Below are 26,910 nucleotides of genomic sequence, written 5' to 3' on the forward strand. Positions count from 1 at the left end.
TGTGCCTTTCCAGCACCAAACTGTCAACTCTGATCTCCAGCATCCTCACTTTCTCCAACTAAGGGTATCCCAGTCAAAATTGCTGAAGCTAAAATTATCCATTACTGAATTCTATTGATTTTGCATTTTCCGTAATCTGGCCACATCTCCATTCTTCTATCACCCTCTGGCTGTTGGGAGGCCTGTAGTCCAATCCCATCAAAATGACTGCACCCTTCCAGTTCCTAAGCTCGATCCATATGGCCTCTCTGGATGAGTGCTGCCTTAGTACAGCTGTGATATTCTCCCTAATCAGTAATTCAACTCCCCCACTTCATTTACATCCCTCTCTACCTCACTTGAAGCATCTAAATCCTGGAATGTTAAGCTGCAAGTCTTGTCCCTCTCTCAACCAAGTTTCTGTAATAGCTACAACATCATAGTTATATGTACCTATCCCAGCTCTAAGTTTTTCTGCCTTACTTGTCACACTCCCCGCATTGAAACAAATATTCTTCAGAAAACCAGTCCCACCATATTCAGTAATCTCTCCCTACCTGTTCTTCATCTTAGCATTACTAGTCGCTAACTCCTTCTTGCTGACCTATTGGTGTGGTTCCCATCTACCTGCCATAGTAGTTTAAACCCTCACAAGACAAATGTACAGCCATGATCTTCACTCAGCCTGGGCCCAGAACCTGAACTCATCATTAACCACAAGCATGAAGCTCATGCTTTCTGGGATGTTCTACTATTAGTATGGATATTCAGGGAGAAAGTTAGGACTGAGGATGCCGGCCATCAGAGATGAGAGTGTAATGCTGGAAAAGCACACCAGGTCAGGCAGTAGGAATGAAGTCTACTGAGATCCCTGTAGACAGAAGAGGAAAACTTCTTCAAGGTAGGCAAATTTGGAAGAGGCTTCGCAGTAAGGTTGAAATCAACTAGGGAAAAGTGAAGACTGCAGATGCTAGAGATCAGAGTCGAGTGTGGGGTGCTGGAAAAGCACAGTAGGCACTGAGATCCTTGCAGAGAGAGGAAGAGAACTTCTTCAAGGTAGGCCTCATTCCTGATGAAAGGCTTATGTCCCAAATGTTGATTCTCCCGCTCCTCGGATGCAGTATTGATATTCACACTGCCATTACAGATTTGGATGCTGCTCTGCCCACTCCTTACTTTGGCAAAAGTCCTGCTGTTTTAATATATGTTTGCTAATTGTCAGGAATTTTCACATTAAAAATCAATGACTGCAGTATTGATGAAACCCTTCCAGTAGACTAGGGGCAGCCTCTAGCAAGGCCTTTAAGGGACAACTGGTTGGGCATTATACAATCCTGACTTCCTCGAATGCAGCTGACACATAGTGAAAACAATTCAGTACAGCCATATTTAATACAGGGATCCATAAAAAGATACTAGGCACTGTAATTGCTTTGGGCAGACTCTGCCCACATTTACCAGTATTTCAGTGCTGAATGTATATCACAGAAAGTGTGCATGCACTCCATCCATGATTAGAACGATTGTGATGTTCACCAATATCAAAGTTATTAACAGATTCAAATGTGCAGGACAAAATGAGAGAGATTAAAAAGTGAGAGCTTTGCAAATCCCTGGTTAATCCTACAATTAAGGGACAAGGACTAAGTCAACACTTTGTCCTTAAGGTATCACATGCAAAGTAATTTGAAGCCCAGATTGCTTTATCTTGAGTTGGGAAATACTGGCAAATGTACTTTGAGACAGGTGAGCACTGGCTTTGTAAGCCATCGATGAGAGCTGCCAAACTCTCTTCTCTGGGAGCTCCCACATCCCCCTTAGCCACAACAGAGAAGCATATTGCAATGTTATGTAAATTATGCAAATAGTGCTTAATAAAGAATTAATTCACACATACATCATTGAAATCCTTGCAGGTTAAAGATTTGAATAAAATATCCAACAGAAAATCAGCTATTCAAAACCACATTGAAATAATAGTCAGGTTACATTTTTATTACTTTATTTTGAAAAGTTACTTGGTCGGATTTAGAATACAAATGCTCAGAGAAGAAAATCTCTTGCTCTGTTTACTATGCTGCACAGGCCATGGAATCAGATGAAGAGGCCTATAACATAAGATGGTGGGAGTAACTTTCAACAATAAAAACAACAAATAAACTGTACAATGTAAGCTATATTGATTAACCCTCTAATTCTTCACATGTCAATTCTTGTAACAAGGTCAATGTCTTCTCAGAGAAATCATAACCTTTAGGTAATTCAACACTGACCCAGGGCTAGTCACACTGTGATTGATCAGCACTATCCAAGGGTCAGACACACCGTGATTGGTCGGCACTGTCCTGGGCCAGTCACACCTTGACTGATCAGCACTGTCCTAGGGCCAGTGTCAGACATACTGTAATTGGTCAGCATTCTCCTGGAGCTGAAAATGTGTTGCTGGAAAAGCGCAGCAGGTCAGGCAGCATCCAAGGAACAGGAAATTCGACGTTTCGGGCATAAGCCTTTCTTCAGGAAGCGCTTCCTGAAGAAAGGCTTATGCCCGAAACGTCGAATTTCCTGTTCCTTGGATGCTGCCTGACCTGCTGCGCCTTTCAAGCAACACATTTTCAGCTCTGATCTCCAGCATCTGCAGATCTCACTTTCTTCTCCAGCATTCTCCTGGAGCCAGTCACACCATGATTGGTCAGCACTGTCCTGGGGTCAGACATACTGCGATTGGTCAGCATTATCCTGGGGTTAGACATACTGTGATTGGTCAGCATTGTCCTGGGGTCAGACGCACCTTGATTAGTCAGCACTATCCTGGGCCAGTCACATCATGATATATCAAACTGTCAGGCAATTCCTCAGTAGGACAATATCCATGGATGCCACGTGTTCACTATAAGCATCTTGCTATTTAAATCATGAATATAAAAGTGATTGCATTCTTCATAAAGTGTTGCCTTGAGCAGTCTTCACACAAAGTGAGTTGTTGCCGAGTCGGCTGGTATTGTGAATGCAGTTTCTCCCTAGATTCCTGCATACACATCATCTAAACCAAAAACACCTGGGTGCAAATGTGTTGCTGGTCAAAGCACAGCAGGTTAGGCAGCATCTCAGGAATAGAGAATTCGACGTTTCGAGCATAAGCCCTTCATCAGGAATAATTTACTCAAAAACACCTGGGACCAGGATATTTGCAGCTTGCCAATTGACAAACAGCCCTTCATTTCACCTCCTGAGCCAGTCACACAAGAACCAGAGGAGCCCATTCTGCCCCTCAAGCCAGTTCTACAGTAACAACAGGCTACCATTTGGTCTTTCAAGCCTGTTATATTGGAACAAGGAGAAGCCATTCTTTGAATCTGCTTACCATAGCTTCATTTAGCAGCTCTTACTCCAAGTGTCTTGACACTTGTACTGAATCATGGTTTTCATATTTATTTTGAAATTAAAGTCGAAAATGTACTTTCTGACTCCCCTACTAAATAACCTCGATTTAGTTTTGAGATTACTTTCCTTTATTATGGATTTCCCCCACCAAAGGAAATAGTTACATTGTTTTTGCCCTAAAAAAATCCTTTTGCAATTTTAAAATCTCAATCAGATTGTTCTTCAAATTTCTACACTAAGCATCACGTATGTACAAAACAGCCTGTATCCAGAGCTTGAATAAACAACCCATACTTTGAGATTAAGCCATGCAGAGGTTCCACCTCTGGTTTATGCTTAATTAACAGAGTCAATCTAACTGCAGAGATGCTACAATTTATTGTCTGAATCTCTGATCTTGCAAGAGGAAAATTAGTGACCATTCTAAAGACTAAAAGGCATTGTTTCAGAATAATGGGTCACTAATTTAAGATTGAGGTGAGGAAGAAGTACTCAGAAGGCTGTCCATCTTGGGAACTCCTTGCAACAGAGGGCTGTAGGGGAAGAGTCCTTGTGAATATTTAGAGCTGAGGGAGATTCTTGACCAGCTGGGGAATCAAGGGTTATGGGAAAATTGCAGGAATGTGGATGTGAGAAATGTCAGATCATGCGTGATACAACTGAATGTCAGAGCAGAACCGAGGGTCTTAGGAATGCTCAGAAAGCCTTCAATTCTGCTGTGACTGAGACTCGTCTTGTTACGACGGACTTTTCCCACATTTTCCCCCAATGACTGAACTGTGACATTTTGTGCATTCACTACCAAAGAGGAATCTGGTGAGTGAAGGCCCCCATTCTGTAGGTCTGCATATCAGTCGTACCCACAACAATAAGGAGTAGGTCTGGAGAAGTCATACTGGACTCAAAACATTAACTCTCTCTCCACAGATGCTATCAGACCTGTTCAGTTTCTTTTTTCTGTTTATTTTTCACCGTAAGGAGAGCTCCAGAGAGTTTGTTTCAGTTCTTCAGTTCAGACTGGACCTGTATTCTCCGAAGTTTAGATGATCCTATTGAAGTTCACAAAATTCTAGCCTGGCTGGGCAGTCTAGAACTAAGGGACACAGTCGCAGATTAAGAAGTAGATCATTTAGAAATTTCTTTACTCAGAAGGTGGTGAATCTTTGGAATTCTCCACCCCAGAGGTTTGTGAATGATCAGTATGTTCAAGATAGAGATTGATAGCTTTCTAGATATCCATAGGATATGGGGATAACACAGAAACATTGAGCCAAGATGGGTGATCAGCTATAACTTAGAATGGTGGAGTAGGGTCAAGTGCTGAGTGGCCTGTTCCTGCTCTTATATTCCCTCAGGTGTAGATCATCTCCCATCAGACTGTTAAACCACGACCTCAAATGTTGTCTTTTATTGGAGGTCTCACTGCTTGAAAGTGAATTACACCCAGCTATTTAAAATAATCATGAAATGTATTGTAAACATGATGGCTGCATACTTCAGTGTAGTTTGAATTTAGTGCGACTTGCCAAGGGCTTTCCAACATATTGGATTCAGTGGCTAGGGTTCAGTTATTGCATTTCTGTGCTATTTTTTAATGGAAGTAGTTATTAAAATGCATACAAATAAAATCCATATGGCACAGGAAAATTATTCAGATGACACTTTCATCCATAATTCAGACCTTTTATTCAGGCAATATTAATGTGAATTATTGTCCCCGTTATTTAGTTGACAATGTGAGAAGGGTTTAATAGATGACAGTACACCTCCCATTGCCAACTGGGGAATATATCATCATTGGATTGGGTACTGAGGTGCTGCTTTATTCAGTGCTCATTCTGGCTGGCATTCCCATTGTCTAAGACAGGCTTCTGATAGTTTGATGGACTTTTCATTGCCTGCTTCAAGCCAATCTAACACAGAATAAGAGAGTTTGGGTTTGAGACGAAGCCAATGCTAGCTGGCTAATGTAACCTACTGCAGCAGTAGCAACTACTACAGCTGTCCTTGGTGCTCCCAGGACAGATATAAAAAGAGAGAGCATTCATTAATAAAGCATTTTCATAACCTCAAGATACTCCCAAAACACTTTACAGACAATAAAGTCCTTTCAGAATGTCAAGCACTGTTTTACAAACACAAAATGTGCTCAATTTAGGTGAGGGAGCCTGGGTTGTAGGCGACATACACCAAAAACAGACATAGTTTACATGTTTAACATACTCTCCAGACCAGCTTTCAGCCAGTCTGTCTCTAAGTTAGTAGTGCTGGCTCACTCCTCTACTACAACCACAGCACAAAGTTTGCCAGAGAGGGAAAAAAATAACTGGAAAGAAATCAGTAATACTTTGAAATTAACAACCACATCATACTGGACCACTGTTTTAAGTATCCAAGTCAAGTCAGACCTGTACGAATTTGCACACATTTTATTGGATTTTTCTTATGGGTTTGCTATGGGATCCACAACTGTATTCATATAGCACCTTTTATGTTGTCACAACATCCAGATATGCATGCAGCCATTTCAGGTGGATATGAAGGGTGAGGCTAGAGTGTAGGCAAGCAAATTCAAGAGAAAAGATTTCAGGCTGATGTTCTTATCAGTTTTTGGCTGTTTTGCCAGGAGTGACCTGGGTCTAAGGTCAATAATCCACGTTTGGATGCCAATCAAGTTGAGTGATTTGTCACAATGTACATCACTGGTACTGGGAACCAGTGGCTATCCTGCACCTGCCAGCTTTACAGAACAATGAAAATGCAGCTTCAGAGAGGAAGGTGGGAGCTGCATGAGGACCATATACAGCTCCAATGGTTACAGCAAGGTTGCTGCTTACAATCCAACAGCTTTCACATTGAGCAAAGATTTCCGGGAGACTGATGTCTTCGACACTGTGGGACTAATGCAGTATGTCTATTCTCTCCTACTACTCTTGCCCTGTGTACTGATGGTGAGGGCTGTTAGCAATCTCTCCAGTGAACGGTGGGGCAGAGAGAGACCTTGCCCTTCAGATCCTGCCTGAAACCCCTTATTGGTGCCCAACTCATCACCCATGTCCCTGGAAATTCAGCTGGTAGGCGCCATGTGCAGTGAGCAGTTTTAGGAACTTGGTCAAGGTCACAGCCTCACCAGTGTTTTCAAAGTTGGAAAAGTTTAGCCCATCCTTTTAGGTCTTGACCTTTCACCAGAAATATTTTCTTGAAGTTGGTCAAGTGATGATGATTGGCCTGGATACAAGGGTTTTGTCAACTGCTCATAAGTCACAGATGTCTCCAGCACACAAAAGGTCCTTTGGCCCATTGAGTCTGCACTGACCTAATTATTCTAATCCCATTTTCCAGCACTTGGCCCATCGCCTTGTGTGCCTTGGTGTCACAAGGGAACATCTACGTACTTTTTAAATGTTATGAGGGCTTCCGTCACTACCACCCTTGTAGGCATGAGTTCTAGATTCCCACCTCCCCTTGGAAGAAAAATATTTCCTCATATCCCCTCTAAACATTTTACCCTTTACCTGAAATCAATTGATCCCTCCACAGGGGAAAAATTTATTCCTGTCTACTAACCTCATAACTATATCTCGGCTATATCTCCTCTGCTCCAGGGAAACAACCCCAGACTATCCAATTTCTCTTCATAACTAAAATTCTCCAGCCCAGGCATGATCCTGGTAAATCTCGTCTGCACCCTCTCTAGTGCAATTAAATCACTCCAACAATGTGGATTCTAGAACGTACACAATACTCCAGCTGTGGCCTAATCGACTTTTTATACAGTTCCAGCATCATCTTTCGGCTCTTAAACTCTATGCTAAGGCTAATAAAGGCAAGTATACCATGTGCCTTTCTAACTACTTTATCCACTTGTCCCTCCACTTTGGTTCCTCCATGCTTCCTAGAGTCCTACTATTCATCATGTATTCCTTTGCCTCATTTGTCCTGCCCACCTATCTGGGTTGAATTCCATTTGCCACTAATTAATCCATCTGATCAGCCCATCTCTGTCCTTCTATGATCTAAGGTTATCCTCCTCACTATTTACCACACCACCAATTTTCATACCATCCAAGAACTTACTGATCAATCCTCCCATATTCAAATTTGAATTGTTCATATAAATCAGAAGCAGCAAGGGCCCCAACACTTACACCAATGGGACCCTTGTATAAATATCTAAAATGAAAAAGGTGGCTAAAGTTGAATAGGTCCCTTGCAGGATGAGAAAGGGGAATTAATATCGGGCAATGCTGAAAGAGCCGAGGCCTTGAATAACAATTTTGTGTCCGTCTTCACAGTGGAAGATGTGTCTGACATGCCAAAACATGATGTTAAGAATACAATGGGAGATGAGGATCTCAATTCAATGATTATCACTAAAGAGGTAGTGTTGAGCAATCTCGAGGTCTAAAGGTAGATAAGTCCCCAGGTCCTGATGGAATGCATCCCAGGGTGCTGAAAGAAATAGCGGAAGTTATAGTCAATACATTCTTGGTAATTGTCCAAAATTCACTGGACTCCTCGCAGGTCCCAACAGGCTGGAAAACAGCAAATGTCACGCTGCTGTTTAAAAAAGGATATAGGAAAAAGGCAGGTAACTATAGGCCAGTTAGCTTAACATATGTAGTCAGGAAAATGCTGGAAGCTATCATTAAAGAAGAAATAGTGAGACATCTGGATAGAAGGGGTTCCATCAGGCAGACACAGCATGGATTCAGAAAGGAAAGGTCATGTTTGACAAAATTATTGGAGTTATTTGAGGACGTAACAAACGTGGTGGATGGAGGAGAACAGATGGATGTTACCTACCTGGATTTCCAGAAGGTGTTTGATCAGGTGCCACATCATAAACTCATCTATAAGGTAGGAATGCATGGAGTTTTGGTGCACTTACTAGCTTGGATAGAGGATGGGTTAACCAATAGAAAGCAGAGAATTGGGATAAATGGGTGTTTCTCTAGTTGAAGATCAGTGGTGAACGGGGTGCTGCAGGGGTCGATGTTGGGACAGCAACTGTTCATGATATGTATACATAATATATATATAAACAATTTGCAAGAGGAGACTGAGTGTAATGTATGCAAGCTTGCTAATGACACTAAATTGAGTGGAAAGGCAAACTGTGCAGAGAAATTTAGGTAAGTTAAGTGAGTGGGCAAGAGTCTGGCAGATGGAATACAACGTTGGTAAATGACAGAATATCCACTTTGGAAGTAAAAGTAATAGGTCAGAACATTATTTAAATGGTGAAAGATTGCAACATGCTTTTGTGCAGAGGGACTTAGGAGTATTTGTACATGAATCACTAAAGGTTGATTTGCAGGTGCAACAGGTATTCAGGAAGGCAAATGGAATATTGGCTTTCATTGCTGGGAGGACTGAATTTAAGAGCAGGGTGGTTCTGCTGCAACTGTACAAATGTTGGTGAGGCCGCACTGTACTGGCTTTCGAGGCGGTGCAGAGGAGGCTCACCAGGTTAATTCTGGAGGTGAGGGGGTTATCCTATAAAGAGAAGTTGAGCTGCCTAGGATTGTACTCGCTAGAATTTAGAAGAATGAGAGGGATCTCATAGAAACAAATAAAATTATGAAAGGCATAGATAAGATAGAGGCAGGCAAGTTGTTTCCGCTGGTGGGTGAGACTAGGACTCGGGGACATGGCCTCAAGATTAGGGGGAGTAGATTTAGGACAGAGATGAGGAGAAACTGCTTTTCCCAGGACGTGGTGAATCTATGGAATTCTCTGCCCAAGGAAGCAATTGAGGCAGCTTCATTAAATATATTCAAGACACAGTTAGATGGTTTTTTTGCATGGTAGGGGAATTATGGGTTATGGGAATAATGTTGGTAGGAGGAGCTGAGAAGATGAATAGATCAACCAAGATCTTAATGAATGGCAGAGCAGGCTCGATGGGCCAAATGATCTACTCCTGTTTCTATTACTATTAAACAATTAAATAAACCATCGCCCTCCACGTCCTGCCACTCAGCAAATTGTGGATCCAATTTGTTAAACTTCCTTAGATCCCATAAACTCTTACTGTTACTATCAGTCTCTCATGCAGGACATTATAAAATGCCTTTTTGAAGTCCAAGTAGACTACCTCAAAAGCATTGCCCTCATCTACATACCTGGTTACCTCTTCCAAAAAATTCATTCAAGTTGGTCAGATATAACCTCCCCTTAACAAAATCCAATTGTCCTTGATTAATCTCTGCCTCTCCAAGTGTAGATTAATTCTTCCTCTCAGAATTGCTTCCAATAGTTTCCTTACTTTTGAGGTCAGATTTACTGGTCTATAGTTTCAAGGTTAATGCTTTGCTTCCTTCTTGAATAGCAATACCACATTGGCTCTCCTCCAGTCCTCTGGCATCTCTTCTGTGACCAGTGAGGAATTGAAACAAAATTGCCAGCACCCTGTTCTTCCCTTCCTTGCCTCATGTGCCAACCTAAAGTACATTTCACCCAGCCTTGGATACTCATCTACTTTTAATTTTGCCAGACCACTCAGAACCTGCTGTGCATGCTAATTACTTTAAGTATGTTACTTTTCCTTGATTTCTATATCCATGTTGTCCCTCTCACTAGTGAACGCTGATTCTTTTAGAACCCTACCGATGTCTTCGAACTCCATGCACATACTGCCATTGTGTTCCTTAATAGGCACTACCCTTTCTCAAGTTAGCCTTTTATCCTTCATGTACTTGTAAAAGTACATTAGAATTTTCTGAAATTACCTACCATTATTCTTTCATGCCTCCTTTTTAATTTCCTTTTTAAGTTTCCTTGCGCATTCTATACTCCCAGACTTCTGGTGCTTTGGAGCCCTCGGTATTTGATCAGCATCAGGGGTTATTTTACATCCATTCTGAGAGGCAGAGGGGTTCTCTATTTAATACCTCACCTAAAAGATAGCACTTCCAATGATGCAGCACGCATGATAAGTCGGACTTGTATCCATAACCTTCAGATATAGTGGTAAGAAAGCTGTCACTTACAGCTGGTATCATTGAAATTGAAAAAGAAAGAAATTGAATTGCTCTGCTTTATCCACTTGTTTACAGAACATAACTATTTTTGTTTGGGCCAGCATTTATTGCCTATCCCTTGTTGCCCAGATGAAGGTGATGGTAAGCTGTCTTCTTGAACCGCTGCAGTTCTTGAGGAATCGGTGCATTCACTGTGCTGTATAGAAAAATAGTGAAGAAACGGTAATGTATTTTCAAGTCAGGATGGTGAGTGGCTCGGAGCAGAACATGCAAGTGGTGGTGCTGCCCTTATCCTTCTCGATGGTGGAGGTCACAGTTTACAAGATGCTGAATGAATTATTGCCATGGATTTTATAAAAAGTGCCACTAGTTTCTACTGTGCTTTGATGATGGAAGGAGTGAATATTTGTGAACGTGGAACCAATGATGCGAGTACCAAAGGGGTCGAGTTTCTGGAGTGTTATTGAAGCTGCATGCATCTGGGAAAGTGGGAAATACTATCTCACACTTCCAACTTGTACCTTGTAGATAGTGGGCAGGTTTTGGGGAGTCAAGTGGTGAGTTACACACTGCAGTACTCCAAGCCTCTGACCTGTTCTTTGAGCCATTGTTTTTTATGAGCTTGCCAAGTTCAGTTTCTGGTCAGTAGTCATTGCTGGGATTTTGCTGCAAGTGGAATCACCAACAATGATTCAGCTTAGTACCAAAAAGAAGTATTTTAAAATAATTTTTTTTATCAATACACAATCTCTAAATGTCACAATGCGATGAACAGTCACTGTCCATCCTTTGAAAATGTAGTGATGAATGGTAACCTTGAACATTGTGGGCTAGTGGAAGAGGGGTTATCTGCACTCACGGCACTTTTTTGTTAGGAAGGAGTTTCAAGTCTTGAGCTAGCAACATATAGTCAGTAGGGTGTATGGATTGGAGGGAAGTTTGCCAGTGGTAGTACCTTCGTGCATCTGCTGCTCCTGTTCTTCGAGGTTGTAGAGATCACAAGTGGGAAGGTGCTTTTGAAAGAGCTTCAATGAGTTGTTGCAGTGCATCTTTAGATGGTATCCATTTTTGCCACTGTGTGCCAGTGGTGGAAGGAGTGAATATTTACCAAAAGAATGGTGTGCTAGTCAAGTGACCTGTTGTGCCCTGGATGGCATCAAGCTTTCTGAACATTGTTGGCTTGGCAATCATCCAGGCAAGTTGATGGTGTGCAAGGTGTTCCATCATACTCTAATCTTGTGTCTTGCAAATGGTGCATAAATTGTGTGGAGTTGGGAGAAGACAGAATTCCCAGCCTCTGACCAGCTCTTGCAGCCATAGTATTGAGATGGCTCGTCCAGTCATTTTATGATGAATGAACACTCAGGATGTTGACAGCACAAGATTGAACAATGGGAATGTCATAGAACGTCAAAGGGAGATGGTTAGATTCTCTCTTGTTAGAAATGAGCATTGTTGGGTACTTACGTAGTGAGAATGTTACTTGTCACTTATCACTTCAAACCCAGATGTTGTCTTTTCTTAATAACTGTGGGGATAGATTGCTTCACTTTCTTAAGAATTGAAAATACTTTAAACTGAATGCAATAACTAGCAAACATCCCCACTCTGATGGAGAGGAGGTCATTGATGATGTAGCGGCACGGTGGCACAGTGGTTAGCACTGCTGCCTCACAGCGCCTGAGACCCGGGTTCAACTGTGTGGAGTTTGCACGTTCTCCCCGTGTCTGCGTGGGTTTCCTCCGGGTGCTCCGGTTTCCTCCCACAGTCCAAAGATGTGCGGGTCAGGTGAATTGGCCATGCTAAATTGCCCGTAGTGTTAGGTAGGGGTAAATGTAGGGGTATGGGTGGGTTGCGCTTCGGCGGGTCGGTGTGGACTTGTTGGGCCGAAGGGCCTGTTTCCACACTGTAAGTAATCTAAAGTGATTGGGCCTACAACACCACATTAAGGAATTCCCGCAGTGGGGCTCTGGGAATGACTTGGTTGGCCTCCAGCTTGACAGTTTCAAATTGGAATGGCAAGTTGAATCATTGCCAAAATTAATTGTTCAAATGAGTGTCTATAAATGTCCTACTGTCTTTCATTGCAGCAAAGATTCTGCATTTTCATTCATTGTTCAATAAAAACATGAAAAAATGGTTTCAGCTAACTCTATAACTCAGTGTCAGCCTAGCATACAGTCAAAAAGGAGGGAAAGGAAAAGGCATTGGTTGGATCTGATAGAAACTGTGGCAGACACAAAAGGTGGAGGAGTTGTCTGAAAAAGGGGGAGGACAGTAATTATAGTGTAGCATGATGCAACCATCCAGGGAGACACTCAGAAATTCTTAGTGAGATCTGACTTTGCCAGTTCACCTCACCCAACATGGAGGTAACTGAAAAAGTTGGAGATTGCTTCTTGTTCTTTGTCCAGTTGTTAGAATCTATTCCTCAATCATTTAAATTGTCCTGTTTCTTGGATGCACTTGTTTCTAAAAATCATATATAAATCATTGGAAAGTTATGTTCATAGCAGACACCATTACCACTGTTGCCAGGGTGCCTAGAGCTGGGCACATCATTTCAATGATGAGAAATGACAAAATATAACACTGAGATATTCATTAACATGGCTAAAGTCAGAACTAAATTAGATCTTTGTGACACCAAGTTTGAGAACAAAGATCAAGGTGTTTTTAGATCAGCAGCGAACATAAGTCAGTCAGCACTTTTTGGACTCTATTTGGGGCAAGTTAGAATATGGGCAGCATTTTTATAGTTCTGCTAAGAACACTATTCAACCAGTCGTCATAATCACACTTAAAGAAAGAGCAGTTCTTCACTTGGAAAACTGTGACCAAGTTTCCTGACTGGCACCAGGGAATAGGAGCCTAAGTTGTTGCAAGAATATGCTCAGAAAATGTATTCCAATGAGTTAGAAATCCATCTAGAACTTAATTTCAGCATCAGGAGAGATCTCCTGTTCCCTTGGTCACTGCTGCAGATGTCAGATCAGTCTTCCTGGGAGTCAACCCAAGGAAAGCGACAGGCCTGACCGAATACCTGCTGTGCAGGCCAACTGGTGTAGGTTTTCACCGAAATCGTCAACCTCTCCCTGCTGCAAACTGAAGTCCCCACCTGCTTCAAGAAGACCACCTTCATCCCCATACCTAAGAAAGCACATGCAATATGCCTTAATGATTACTGCCCAATGGCTCTGACCTCAACATTCATGAAGTGTTTCAGAAGGCTGGTCATGGATCACATCAATTCCAGTCTCCCAGCTTGCTGCGATCCCCTACAATTTGCATACTGACGTATCCATGACATCCAAATCAATCAATCCTAGAACTGAAATTCTACCTTGTGTCTTCTTAAGTCTGGTCTTCAAATTCTTCTAGGGCCTTTTCCCCTCCCTACCTCTCTAATCTCCAACCCTACTGAGATCTCAGCTTTCTTCCTGCTTTCACATCTTGTACATCCCTTATTTCAAATACTTCACCAAATACTTTGCTTTCCACTGTCTTGACCCTAACATGCTCCCTGATCCACTCATGTTGAGGATGTTCCTTCTTGGTCACCTGCTCCAAACTTTCCCTATGTTCATTGTTGTTTTGTTCTACTACACAGATCTCAGAAAGGTGCTACACCTTTTGGACAGCTAGATAACATCACTCTACATGACTCTATTAGAATCGTACTCCATCTTATCCTCTATAGAGTTATTTAGTCAGTTAACAGCAGCCAGTCAACTATGTGTATAATGTAATAGTAATATAACTAAGTACAGCACCCGGATTGTATGTGTAAAGATAAGATTCGTATTTTTGTCCGTAATTAGTTGTTAATAAACTTCAAGAAATCTATCCCAATAAGAAGCTGAATCTTGTAGTATATGCACTGTAGACTAACATACAGAAAATCATATCATACCAGTGTCAAATGTGGTTTTATAATGCTCCAGTGAAGCATCTTTGGGTGCTGAATTACATTAAAGATGCTGTATTTGCTGGTGTAGCCACTTTTTAAATTTAGTATCTTGCTCTTAGATACAAGATCCCTCTAGCAGTATGAATGCATGCTCTCAATATTTTTAAAATATAAAACTAAATCTGTTTGAATCATGGGGAAAGGGGGAATTCCAGTTAGGAAAGCTTGAAAAAGCTGGTGACTCCTTGTTTCTCCCCAGTGGTTATGCATGTTAGCCAGGCAATCAATATTGTACAGCCAGGAGCTAGCACAAAGCGGCAGAGAAGGATTGTGATGTGGTCCATCCAGAAAACCACATGATGGAGTGTCAGGGAAAGATTGCAGATCAAGTATTGATGGGCAGATAGTTGGAGAGAGGGGTACACTGTGTAGAGTCATTGATTAAGAAATTAGAGTCAAGTAAGATCAGGATGAAACTCCTGCTCCACAATCTGTGTGATAAATACACTCACATTATGAATGGTGACTTCTGGTAATTTTGAAAGATTATCAGGGTTGCTGCGAATGTGGGTTCGAAGTTACAATCAGTCATGATCATATTGAATGGCAGAGTAGACTTGAGAGGTTCAATGGCCCACTCCTGCTCCTTGTTCATTTGTCTTGATATATTTTACCCGCTGAGTTTTGTGAGGCCCCCAAATCCTGGTCAAAATGGGTTTAAGGTGGTATTTATTGGAGTTGAAGCACATAACCTGGATGAAAAATGTAACTAACTGCAAGTGGTTTGGTTTGGTTATCCATACTCCCTCTGCTCACGGTCATGTGTGAATTTGAGAGAAAGTGAAAGAGAGAGAGAGAGAGAGAGAGAGAGAGATGGGGACTAACAGAGGACTAACTTTTACCCAACCCAAATACACCTATTTTGGTAGAGGTAGGGGTAGGGTAGGAGATTCAGATTTGCATGAAACATCCTTTACTTCCACCTTTTTGATGTTCAAATTTACAACGAATATTCAACGATTTGAAATTAAGCGATTTGCTCCTTCAGATAGCCAGTACAGACATGACAGTCTGAATGGCCTCCATCTGTGCTATTCTGTCATCAATGCTGAAAACCTTGAACTGTGACCCTCCTAATTCCTCTTCTGCTCAGCTATTTATATAGTTTATGAATAGATTTTCAATTGTGTAAAACAAACACCCGAAAAACACATCCCTTCACTGACTCTCCAGCTGCTCCTGCTTATTGCAGACGTCCATTTCCAGTATCTGTGTCATGGGCTCAGTATGGAGTATGTCACAAATTGAGTCTCCAGCTTTGGTTGAACAAATTAAGAGAGATTGCATCAAATGATCACTGGTCTCAAACTATCCCACCACTGCTCACTCAGGTGACTATTTTCCAACCATTTCCACACCTTTTGAATTTTTCAAGCAAAAGGGCTCACAGAAAATGGAAGAAAAGGAACATTTTCTTCAATGTCCCAATCATCCCATCCTGCTTTTGCTTAGAGCAGAGTTCAGATTAATCTTTCACTCCTGAAGATATCAGGAGAGCCCAGCAGGATTAGTGACCCTGTCAATTGCTTCAAACATCTCTAAGAAGGTGCTGACATGGACAGAGATGTGATCTTGTGACGTGGATGAACACATTAAAGCCTCCCGAGTGCCTCAGGGCCTGACCGATCAATTCAGACAGCAGCGTGATAAGGATTATTTGCCTGGAATACTGAGCCTGGGAACATTCTGAAATATCAGTCCCATGAAGGATGATCAGATCCTCATGACTGTCTCTCAAAGTCTCTTGATCTACACAACAAGAACGGTAACACACTGTAACTGCTGCAAAGCAACACTTCATTAAGGGTGGCAATTCTTCAACAGAATACTGTTTGAAACTTCCTGAGCTGTCTCAAACTGCATGAGTCCATTTCAGGAGCTGCAAGACAACACCCATCCATCACCTGCCCTAAATTATCCTCAGCACAACATATTCATCATATTATACCGGTATACTCAGTTCATATTAATTTGTCAGCCAAAATAATTGTGGATATTCTGAACTCTCTGTCCTCCAAAATCAATTTTATTCACATCAAAAATACAGAGACTGTAATTAAGTGGTCATAAACTCAGAAAGTTAGGAGTGTGACAGCAAAGCGTGTGACAGGGAGTGTTACACTGATGGGTGTGACAGTGTGTTATCAAGAGGATGTGAAAGGGAGTGTCACAGTGATGGATGTGACAGAGGGTGTTACAATGAGGGGTGTGACAGGGACTGTTACAGTTATAGATGTGACAGATTGTTATCATGAGGGATGTGGCAGAATGTAACAGCAAGAAGCGTGGCATAGAATGTTACAGTGAGGTGTGTGACAGGGAGTGTTACAGTGACAGGTGTGACAGTGTTATAGTGAGGGATGTGACAGAGTGTTATAGTGAGGGATGTGACAGAGTGTTACAGTGGGACATGTGACAGACGTTACAGTGAGGGGTATGACAGAGTGTGTTACATTGGTGACCATAAGATAGAGGAGCAGAATTAGGCTATTTGGCCACTCTGGTCTTCTCAACCATTTGATCATGGCTGACACATTTCTCAAACTCAATCACCTGTCTTCTCCCATATTCCTTGATACCCTTACCAATCAAGAGCCTATCTCTCTGTCTTAAGTACACTCAATGACTTGACCCCCATTGTCCTCTGCAGATGCATTCCACAGAATCACCACCCTCTTTTTTTTTCAATTTTACAATTACAATATTCAGGTCTATAAAAGAGATCAGTAACAGAGAGTACTGCAATGACAGACTGGAGTCTATTAGGGTGTAACAGTGAGGTCACATGTTATATCAGGCTGTTACAGTGAGGGAGCTGGAAATGTCATGTTATTCTAGTGCGGGCTACTGCTTTAATGGAAGTGTAACAATAATATGAGATATTTCATAATGCTTCAGGTTTGTTCAGTCACTTGGTGATGTTGAAATTTGTTGTGTTTCAGATGGGCCAAGGGTGGTCAGTTGCTGAGAGGAGTTTTGGGTGAGACGTATGAGACAATTGTGGACTACACCTTCTTCACGGAGCCTGTATCTTGCGCTGTGTCTAACCCATTGGGGAGTACAAACATCAGCCGAACTGTCGACGTGTATTGTAAGGAATGTTTAACCTGTGCTTGTCATTCCCCAGTCTCCCAACTCTCAGCCATTTCCCAGTTTGCCTTGTTGATTGATGTGGGTGCTGCCAGTTAGACCATCATTTTTGCCGATACTTAATGCCCAAGAGGCAGTTAAGAGTCAACCACCTTATTGTATATCTGGAGTTACATGTCGACCAGCAGTTAAAAATGGCAGATTTTCTTCCTAAAGTACCACCTGTTTTTTTTTTATGACTATCAAAGATGATTAGATAGTCACCAGTCATTTGTCCAGATTTTGACGGAATTCAAATTTCTCTATTTGCCATAGTGGGCTAAGGCCTGGGGTTCTGCGTTACTAGTCCAGTGTGATTACCATTGCACCACTGTCTGCCAAACTAGAAGATATTTGATGAGACACTAGCTCCTTGATATCTGGGCATTATGTGTACACGTCACACTCATTGTAACATCACACTATTGAGCCATTGCCAGTGGTTTGGCATGGAGCACTGTGGTTGTGATGGGAAACCATCAAAAGCACAAATTGCAATTTGCAACCACCAGACAGAACCATTCTCAACTCCCACCATGGAGAGGAAGGTTCCTCTTGAACAGACTCCAAGCAAATTGCTTTAATGCAGTTTTGAATTGAAATTAAAGATAACTGGGTTTTAAAGAAACTGGGTCATATCTCCTCTTGTGTTTCAGTCAAATTTTATCTTAACTGTACTTTGGGATGATATGTTACTGCATTAAAAATGATATGAATACCAAGTTGTTTTTGGGATGCTGCTCAAGCTTAACTGAACATGTTTCATTTCCACTCATCTTTCCTCTCCATTTTCCCTGTGCAGTTGGTCCCCGGCTGACATCTGAGCCTCAGTCTCTTTCTGTGGACCTGGGTTCAAGTGCTATCTTTAACTGTGCCTGGACTGGAAATCCATCTCTCACTATTGTATGGATGAAACGAGGCTCTGGGGTGGTGAGTATAAGGATTGATACTAGCCAGTACATGGTAACATCACAGTGCCTGGTTGACCTGTTGATGTATTCTGCATCTCAGCCGCTTGCAATACAAACTTCCCCTTAATCCGGTGAAACCAGGGGCTCTCTGCGATAGGACAATTGTGAGAAATTCATTCCTCTCACTCATTCTTTGTGGACATTCTTTCACCATTTTTTTCTTTTAAGTTGGATATTTGTGATTGAAATCTTTATTCTGAAGTCCTGATTAAACCTTGACGCCTGGTTTTGTAGTCTACTGTTTTCATTTTGAAAACATCTCTTCTAATTCTATTCACTTCCTCAAAATTACAGATGGTGCAACAGCAATCACATGGGCCACAGTTATGCCCTGCCTCTGTTTGGGATACATGCAGCATTCCTTTTTCCAATCCTATTCAGCTATGCATATCTCTTTTATGAAATGCTATACCCTACTCCTGCCCAGAACTGGTAAAATTTATTAACTTTGTTTTCAATTTCAACACTCCTCTGACTTTCACACAGTCCACCTCTAATTCATCTCTTCCCTTCCTTGATTTCTCTGTGTTCTTGGATAGGTATTCAGTAATATTCAATCCAAACTCACTGACTCCCACAGCTACCTTAACTAGACTTCCACACACTCTGCTTCCCATAAGGACTCCATCCTATTCTCCTGATTTCTCCATCTCCATTGCACTTGTTCTAATGACAATTTTTCACAGCTGCACTTTCCTTCCAGAAACATGATAAGAGTTTCCTTTGACCTCACCTTTCAATGCTTCAACTTCATCATTGAGTGGATCATCTTCTGCCATTTCAACCATCTTTAGTTTAATGCAATCACCAAACACATATTTCCATCCAGGCTTGAGTCGGTATCCCATAGTGATCATTCCTTCTGTGATAGCCTTGTCCATTCCCAGAACCCCAAAGGTTACACCTACTGCACCATTAGTAGAAGTAGATGTAGCAAGATGTTCAAAGCCCCAAAAACTCCTTACTGTACTTCTTCCCTGTTCGTTCTTTGTATTCACAGCTCACAATAGGGTCTCCTTTACACTGGGTAAATCAAATATAGGCTGTGTGCTCTGTGCATATATACAGTGTTGTGAATTTGCCTGGTAGGTTATCTGCTGTGGATCTGCAAACTGCACACACAGAAATTGGGACACTTTATTGCAATGTCCACTTTGCAACCTGTAATATGTTTTATTGTTTTAAATAACCTGACCCAATCAATTAATCACTCCCTGATGAATGATTGATTATTAGACCATTTTTAATAATGTGGCTTCTTGAACAGTGTTCGGAAAAGGAATGTTGCATGTATCAAAACGTGTGGTGCTGGAAAAGCACAGCCAGTCAAACAGCATCTGAGGAGCAGGATAGTCGATGTTTTGAACAGAAGCTATTCATGCTCAAAACGTCGACTCTCTTGCTCCTCAGATGCTGCCTGCCTGACTGTGCTTTTCCAGCTCTGATCTCCAGCATCTGCAGTCCTCACTTTCTCCTGTGTTTCATGTATCGCACACAAAGGCAGGGCATAACTGTGGCCAATGACTGTTTCTTGCAACACCTATAATTTGGAAGAAATGAATGGAATTGAAAGAGATGTTGTTCAAAATGAGAACAGAGTAGGACACGAATGCTAGGCAATTCAGTTGAGCCAGGGCTTGAGAATGCTGATGAGGCCTATCTTGTTTGAACTATCAAGCAAGTTAATCTGCAGGTCAAATACATAGTCAACAGTCTTACACTCCTTGGCTAAAGAAGCTTCTCTTTATGTCCATTCTAGAAAGGTCTTTCCTTTATTCTAAGGCTGTGCCCTCAGGTCCTATTCTTCCCTACAAATGGAAGCATCTTCCCAACATCCACTCTATCCAGGCCATTCAGTATTCTGTATACTTCAATTCTATCCCCCTTCATCCTTCTAAACTCCATCGAGAATAGATCCAGGGTCCTCAAGAGTTCCTCAGCTTTTCATTCCTGGGACCATTCTCGTGAACCTCCTCTCAACACATTCCAAGGCCAGCACATCCTTGCTGAGATATGGAGCCCAAAACTGCGCACAATACTCCAAATGTGGTCTGACCAGAGCCTTATAAAGCCTCAAAGAACATTGCTGCTTTTATGGAGGAAGTGCTGGATGTCTTGAAACGGTTAAAGGTGGATAAAACCCCAGGACTTGATCAGGTGTACCCTAGAACTCTTTGGGAAGCTAGAGAAGTGATTGCTGGGCTTCCTGCAGAGATATTTGTATCATCGATAGTCACAGGTGAGGTGCAGGAAGACTGGAGGTTGGAAAACGTGGCACCACTGTTTAAGAAGGGCAGTAAAGACAAGCCAGGGAACTATAGACCGGTGAGCCTGACCTCAGCGGTGGGCAAGTTGTTGGAGGGACTTCTGAGGGACAGGATGTACATGTATTTGGAAAGGCAAGGACTGATTAGGAATAGTCAACATGGCTTTGTGCATGGGAAATCATGTCTCACAAACTTGATTGAGTTTTTTGAAGAAGTAACAAAGAAGATTGATGAGGGCAGAGCAGTAGATGTGATCTATATGGACTTCAGTAAGGCGTTCAACAAGGTTCCCCATGGGAGACTGATTAGCAAGGTTAGATCTCATGGAATATAGGGAGAATTAGCCATTTGGATACAGAACCGGCTCAAAGGTAGAAGACAGAGGGTGGTGGTGGAGGGTTGTTTTTCAGACTGGAAGCCTGGGACCAGTGGAGTGCCACAAGGATCGGTGCTGGGTTCTCTACTTTTTGTTATTTGTATAAATGATTTGGATGCGAGCATAAGAGGTACAGTTAGTAAGTTTGCAGATGACACCAAAATTGGAGGTGTAGTAGACAGCGAAGAGGGTTACCTCAGATTACAACAGGATCTGGACCAGATGGGGCAATGGGCTGAGAAGTGACAGATGGAGTTTAATTCAGATAAATGCGAGGTGCTGCATTTTGGGAAAGAAAATCTTAGCAGGACTTATACACTTAATGGTAAGGTCCTAGGGATTTTTGCTGAACAAAGAGACCTTGGAGTGCAGGTCCATAGCTCCTTGAAAGTGAAGTCGCAGGTAGATAGGATAGTGAAGAAGGCATTTGGTATGCTTTTCTTTATTGGTCAGAGTATTGAGTACAGGAGTTGGGAGGTCATGTTGCAGCTGTTCAGGACATTGGTTAGGCCACTGTTGGAATATTGTGTGCAATTCTGGTCTCCTTCCTATCGGAAAGATGTTGTGAAACTTGAAAGGGTTCAGAAAAGATTTACAAGGATGTTGCCAGAGTTGGAGAATTTGAGCTATAGGGAGAGGCTGAACAGGCTGGGGTTGTATTCCCTGGCGTGTCGGAGTGACCTTATAGAGGTTTACAAAATTATGACAGGCATGGATAGAATAAATAGACAAAATCTTTTCCTGCAGAGGATGGTACATGTATGGAATGAGCTGCCAGAGGATGTGGTGGAGGCTGGTACAATTGTAACATTTAAGAGGCATTTGGATGGGTATATGAATAGGAACGGTTTGGAGGGATATGGGCCGGGTGCTGGCAGGTGGGACTAGATTGGGTTGGGATATCTGGTCAGCGTGGACAGGTTGGACTGAAGGGTCTGTTTCCATGCTGTACATCTATGACTAAATGTCAACATTGCATTTGCCTTCCTAAATACTGATTCAGTCTACAAGTTTACCATGACAGAATCCTGGACTAGAACTCCCAAGTCTCTTTGCACTTCAGACTTCTGAATTTTCTCCCAATTTAGAAAACAGTTCATGCCTGTATTCTTCTGACCAAAGTGCATGACGTCACAGTTTCCCACATTGTACTCCATCTGCCACTTCTTTGCTCACTCTCCTAATCTATCAATCCTTCTGCAGCCTCCCAAACTCCTCAATGCTACCTGTCCATCTACCTATCTTAGTATCATCTACAAACTTAGCCAGAATGCTCTTGGTTCCTTCACCTCGATCGTTAAAGCATGAAGTAAAAGTTGTGGTCCCAACACTGATCTTTGCCGAATACCACTTGTCTCTGGCTGCCATCCTGAGAAGGATCCATTTATCCCCACTCCCTGTTTTCTGTTAGACAGCCAAACTTCTATCCATGCCAGCACCTTGCTTCAAATATCATGGGCCCTTATCTTACTCCAGGATTTAGGCTGATCAGTCTGTAATTTTCTGTATTTTGTCTTACTCCTTTTTTAAAGGGGCGTCAAGTTTGCAATTTTCCAGTCCTCTTCCTGATTCTGACAATTCCTCAAAGATCACCACTAACGCCTCCACTATCTCTTCAGCTATCTCCCTTAGAACTCTGGTGTCCAGTCCATCTGGTCCAGGTTATTTATCCACCTTCAGGCCATTCAGCTTGTCTAGCACTTTCTCTATGGTGACGGCCACCATACTCAGCTCTGCTCCCTTACTCGCATGAATCTTTGGGATATTACTTGTGTCGTCCATGGTAAAGACTGGCGCAAAGTAATTATTCAGTTCCTCACCCATTTCCTTGTTCCCCACTACTATCTCTCCAGCATCATTTTGAAGTGGCGCAATGTCCACTTTTGCCTATCTTTTGCCCTTTATATATCTAAAGAAACTCTCAAGGTCTTCCTTTATATTACTGGCTAGCCTATACTCATATTTAGTCCTTACTTCTATTTTTGTTGCCCTCTGTTTATCTTTGTAAGCTGCCCAATCCTCTGGTTTCCCACTGTATTTGGCCACATTATATGCTTTCTCTTTTGCTTTTATGCTATCCCAGACTTCCCTAGTCAGCCGTGATTGCCGCCTCCTCCCTGTACCATGCTTCTTTTTCCTCAGAATGAATTCTGCTGTGTCTCCTGAATCACTCCCAGAAACTCTTCCCATTGTCTTTCCTGCTAGGATCCTCTCCCAGTCAATTCTACCCAGCTCCTCCCTCATGACTAGTTGCCTTTATTCAGCTATAATACCATTACCTCTAATTCTATCTTCTCTCTCTTAAATTGCAGAATTAACTCAATCATATTATGATCACTCCCTCCTTTCACCTTAAGCTCCCTTATCAAGCCTGCCTTATTGCACACCACTAAATCCAGTATTGCCTGTTCCCTCATGGGCTCCATCACAAGCCGCTCCAAAAAGCCAAGTCATACACATTCCACAAATTCGTTTTCTTGCACTCCACTACCAACCTTATTTTCCCAGTCCACCTGCATATTGAAATCCCCCACGATCACAGTAATTTTGACTTTCCTACACACCTTTTCTATCTCCTGGTATATTTTGTGCTCCAGCTCCTGACTATTGTTTGGAGGCCTATACATAACTCTAACAATGGTTCTTTTACCTTTGCGGTTCCTCAATTCTACCCACACATATTCTACACCATCTGACCCTACTTCGTTTCTTACTATTGATTTAATTTCATTACTTACTAATAAGGTAACTTCACACCCTCTGCCCACCTGCCTATCTTTTTGATAGAATGTATACCCTTGAGGCGAACACCCTTGCCAACTTTTATAGGTGTACCATCAAGAGCATTCTATCTGGATAAACCACTACCTAGAATGGCAACTGTACCATTCAAGATCGGAGATAGTTACAGAGAGTCGTGTACTCAGCCCGGACAATCACAAAGACCAACCTCCCATCTATAGAATCCATCTACCAGGCTCACTGTCAAGGAAAGGCCGCCAACATTCTCAAAGATCCATCCCACCCTGGCAATGTTTTTTGACAATCGCTACCATCGGGGAGAAAGTGCAGAAACCTGAACACACGCACAATCAGGTTTTGAAACAGTTTCTACCCTACTGTGTTAGAATACTGAATGGACTCACAAACTCTTAACATTCACCTGTACCTGTGTTTTTGTTTTTGCCACTGTTTACCTATTATTTACTTATCTATGCTACTTAACTCTGTGATCTGCCTAAATTGCTTGCAAGACAAAGCTTTTCATTGTGCCTCGGTACATGTGACAATAAATTCAATTCAAATCCAATCCTGATCCCATTGCAGCCACGTCTCTGTGATGCCCATCACATCATACCTGCCAATTTCACTCTGTGCCACAAACTCATTTATGTTATTCCTTATACTGCATGCATCCAGATATAACACCTTCAGTCCTGCATTAACCATCCATCTTTTCATTGTCATTCATTCGTCCAGTGTGCTTGAGGTTTGATTGCTAACCCTTTCCATAAACTGTCTTATTTGTATCTGTGCTGGAGATTTCAATAACCTCTCCTGAGTTCTGCACTCTTACCTCCTCCTTTAATTTGGGTTCTCTAATTTTCCTTATAACTGAACCCTCTCACCCTTTATTAGTTTAAAGCCCTGTCTACAATCCTCGTTATGTGATTCATTAGGACCGGTCCCAGTACGATTCAGATGCAGGTCCCTTCTTCCCCAGTACTGGTGCCAATGTCTCATGAATTCAAACCCTTTTGTCACACACCAACTTTGAGCCATGTATTTACCTGCTTAATCTTATTGACCCTGAGCCAATTAGCTCATGGCTCAGGTAGTAATCCAGAGGTTTTTACTTTTTTGGTTCTGCTTTTTAATTTAACTCCTAGTTGTTCATGCTCCCTTAGCAGAACATCTGCCCTAGTTTTATCTACGTCATGGCCATGACCACTGGATCTTTACCTTGCCACTCCAGTTCCTCTACAGCTCAGATGAGACATCCCAAACCCCAGCACCAGGCAGGCAGCACAACCTTCAGGACTAACGGTCCTGGTCACAGAAAGTAGTGTCTCTGCTTCCAACTATACTATCCCCAATTATAACATTTCTCTTCCCTCCCCCCCCACTTGAGTGGCTCCCTGCTCCACAAGTGCTGCAGTCAATCGGCTCATCCACCCTGCAGTCCCCATTTCCATCCATTCTTGAACCAGTTGGACAAGCTAAGTAGCTGAGCATCCTGCTTCACTCACAACCACACCCTCCTGTCCCTGACCACTGGCTGAATTCGGGTTAATTAGTCTAAGCAGTGTGACTGTCTCCTGAAATACAGCATCCAGGTAACTCTCCCAATCCCTGATGTGTCACAATGTTTGAAGCTCAGAGTCCAGCTCATCAACTCTGAGCTGGAGTTCTTCCAGCAACCAACATTCACTACAGACATGGTCAGTGGGAACCACAATGGGGTCCACCAGCTCCCACATCATGTGAAAGTTAAGTAAATAGTTAAGCTTCTTTTTTGATTGTTGGAGAATGTTGCTACCTGGCCTTTAAGATTGTTCACCTTTCAGGAAATCATATGCTTTGGGTACACAATGTTAAAATTCTGTGTGATAATTAGTCCATCGTGGGTCTGCAAGCTGCACACACACAAATAAGTTATTTTGTAAAATAAAATAAAGAATTCTGAGTACTGAAAATCTAAAACAATAACAGAAAATGCTGGCAAAAATCAGCAGGTTTGGCACCATCAGTAGGAAAAAAGCAAGGTGTAACATTGGCATAGTGGTTAGCACTGCTGCCTCACAGCACTAGGGACCTGGGTTCAACTCCCACCTCGGGCAACTGTCTGTGTGGAGTTTGCACATTCTCCCCTTGTCTGCATGGGTTTCCTCCGGGTGCTCCGGTTTCCTCCCACAGTCCAAAGATATGCAGGTTAGGTGAATTGGCCATGCTAAATTGCCCCTAGTATTAGGTGTAGGGGAATGAATCTCCTCCTGTTGACCCTGGACCACAGTACTACTATTGAGCATCAGGCCATCAGTACATGACTGTTATCAACTTCATCTCATCTGTGGATCTCTCTGTAATAGCCTCCCAGCCCAGTCCTCCAATCCAGTACAGCCCACACCCACAATCTTCTCAAAATCCACAGACATGACTGCCCTGGCAGATCTGTTGTTTCTACCTGTTCCTATCCCATGAAACTTATTTCTTCCTACCTCGACTCAATTTTTTTTTTCCTTTTGTCCAGTCTCTCCCACTTACATCTGTGATTCTTCTGAGGCTTTACATTGGTTCCAAAATCTCCAGTTCATGGTTTCCAACAGTGGTCCTCTTCATCTTTGATGTGTAATACCTTTACATCTATCGGCCATCAGGATGGTCTCAGGACTCCTCACTTCTTCTTGGAAAGAAGGCCTGAACTATCCTCTGCTTGGTTGGGTTTATTCTCACCCTGAACAATTTCTCCTTTAACTCCTCTCACTTTGTGGATGTAGTTTTGCTCGTTGAGCTGGAAGGTTCATTTTCAGACATTCCGTCACATATTAGATAACATCTTCAGTGAGCCTCCGGATGAAGCACTGCTGATGATTCCTGCTTTCTACTTATATGTTTGGGTTTCTTTGGGTTGGTGATGTCGTTACCTGTTATTTTACTCAGTGGGTGGTAAATCGGGTCTAACTCGATGTGCTTGTTGATAGATTTCCAGTTGGAATGCCATCCTTCTCAGAATTCTCATGCGTGTCTCTGTTTGGCTTGTCATAGAATGGATGGGTTGTCTCTGTCGAAGTGGTGTCCTTCCTTATCTGTGTGTAAGGATACTAATGAGAGAGGCTCATGTTGTTTTGTG

At 42.3% G+C, this 26,910-nt stretch overlaps 1 protein-coding gene across 1 annotated transcript in view; it reads left to right on the top strand.

Moving 5' to 3' along the window:
* Window positions 1-26,910, top strand: part of kirrel3a (kirre like nephrin family adhesion molecule 3a) — a 366,352-nt gene that overhangs the window by 273,040 nt on the left and 66,402 nt on the right. The window contains exons 7-8 of the mRNA XM_060846727.1: window positions 17,259-17,407; window positions 18,248-18,375. Of these exons, the coding sequence (XP_060702710.1) occupies window positions 17,259-17,407; window positions 18,248-18,375 (277 nt within the window). The remainder of the gene's footprint in view (window positions 1-17,258; window positions 17,408-18,247; window positions 18,376-26,910) is intronic.

This window comes from Hemiscyllium ocellatum, chromosome 29 (assembly GCF_020745735.1).
Source record: "Hemiscyllium ocellatum isolate sHemOce1 chromosome 29, sHemOce1.pat.X.cur, whole genome shotgun sequence".
NCBI classification, from domain to species: Eukaryota; Metazoa; Chordata; class Chondrichthyes; order Orectolobiformes; family Hemiscylliidae; genus Hemiscyllium; species Hemiscyllium ocellatum.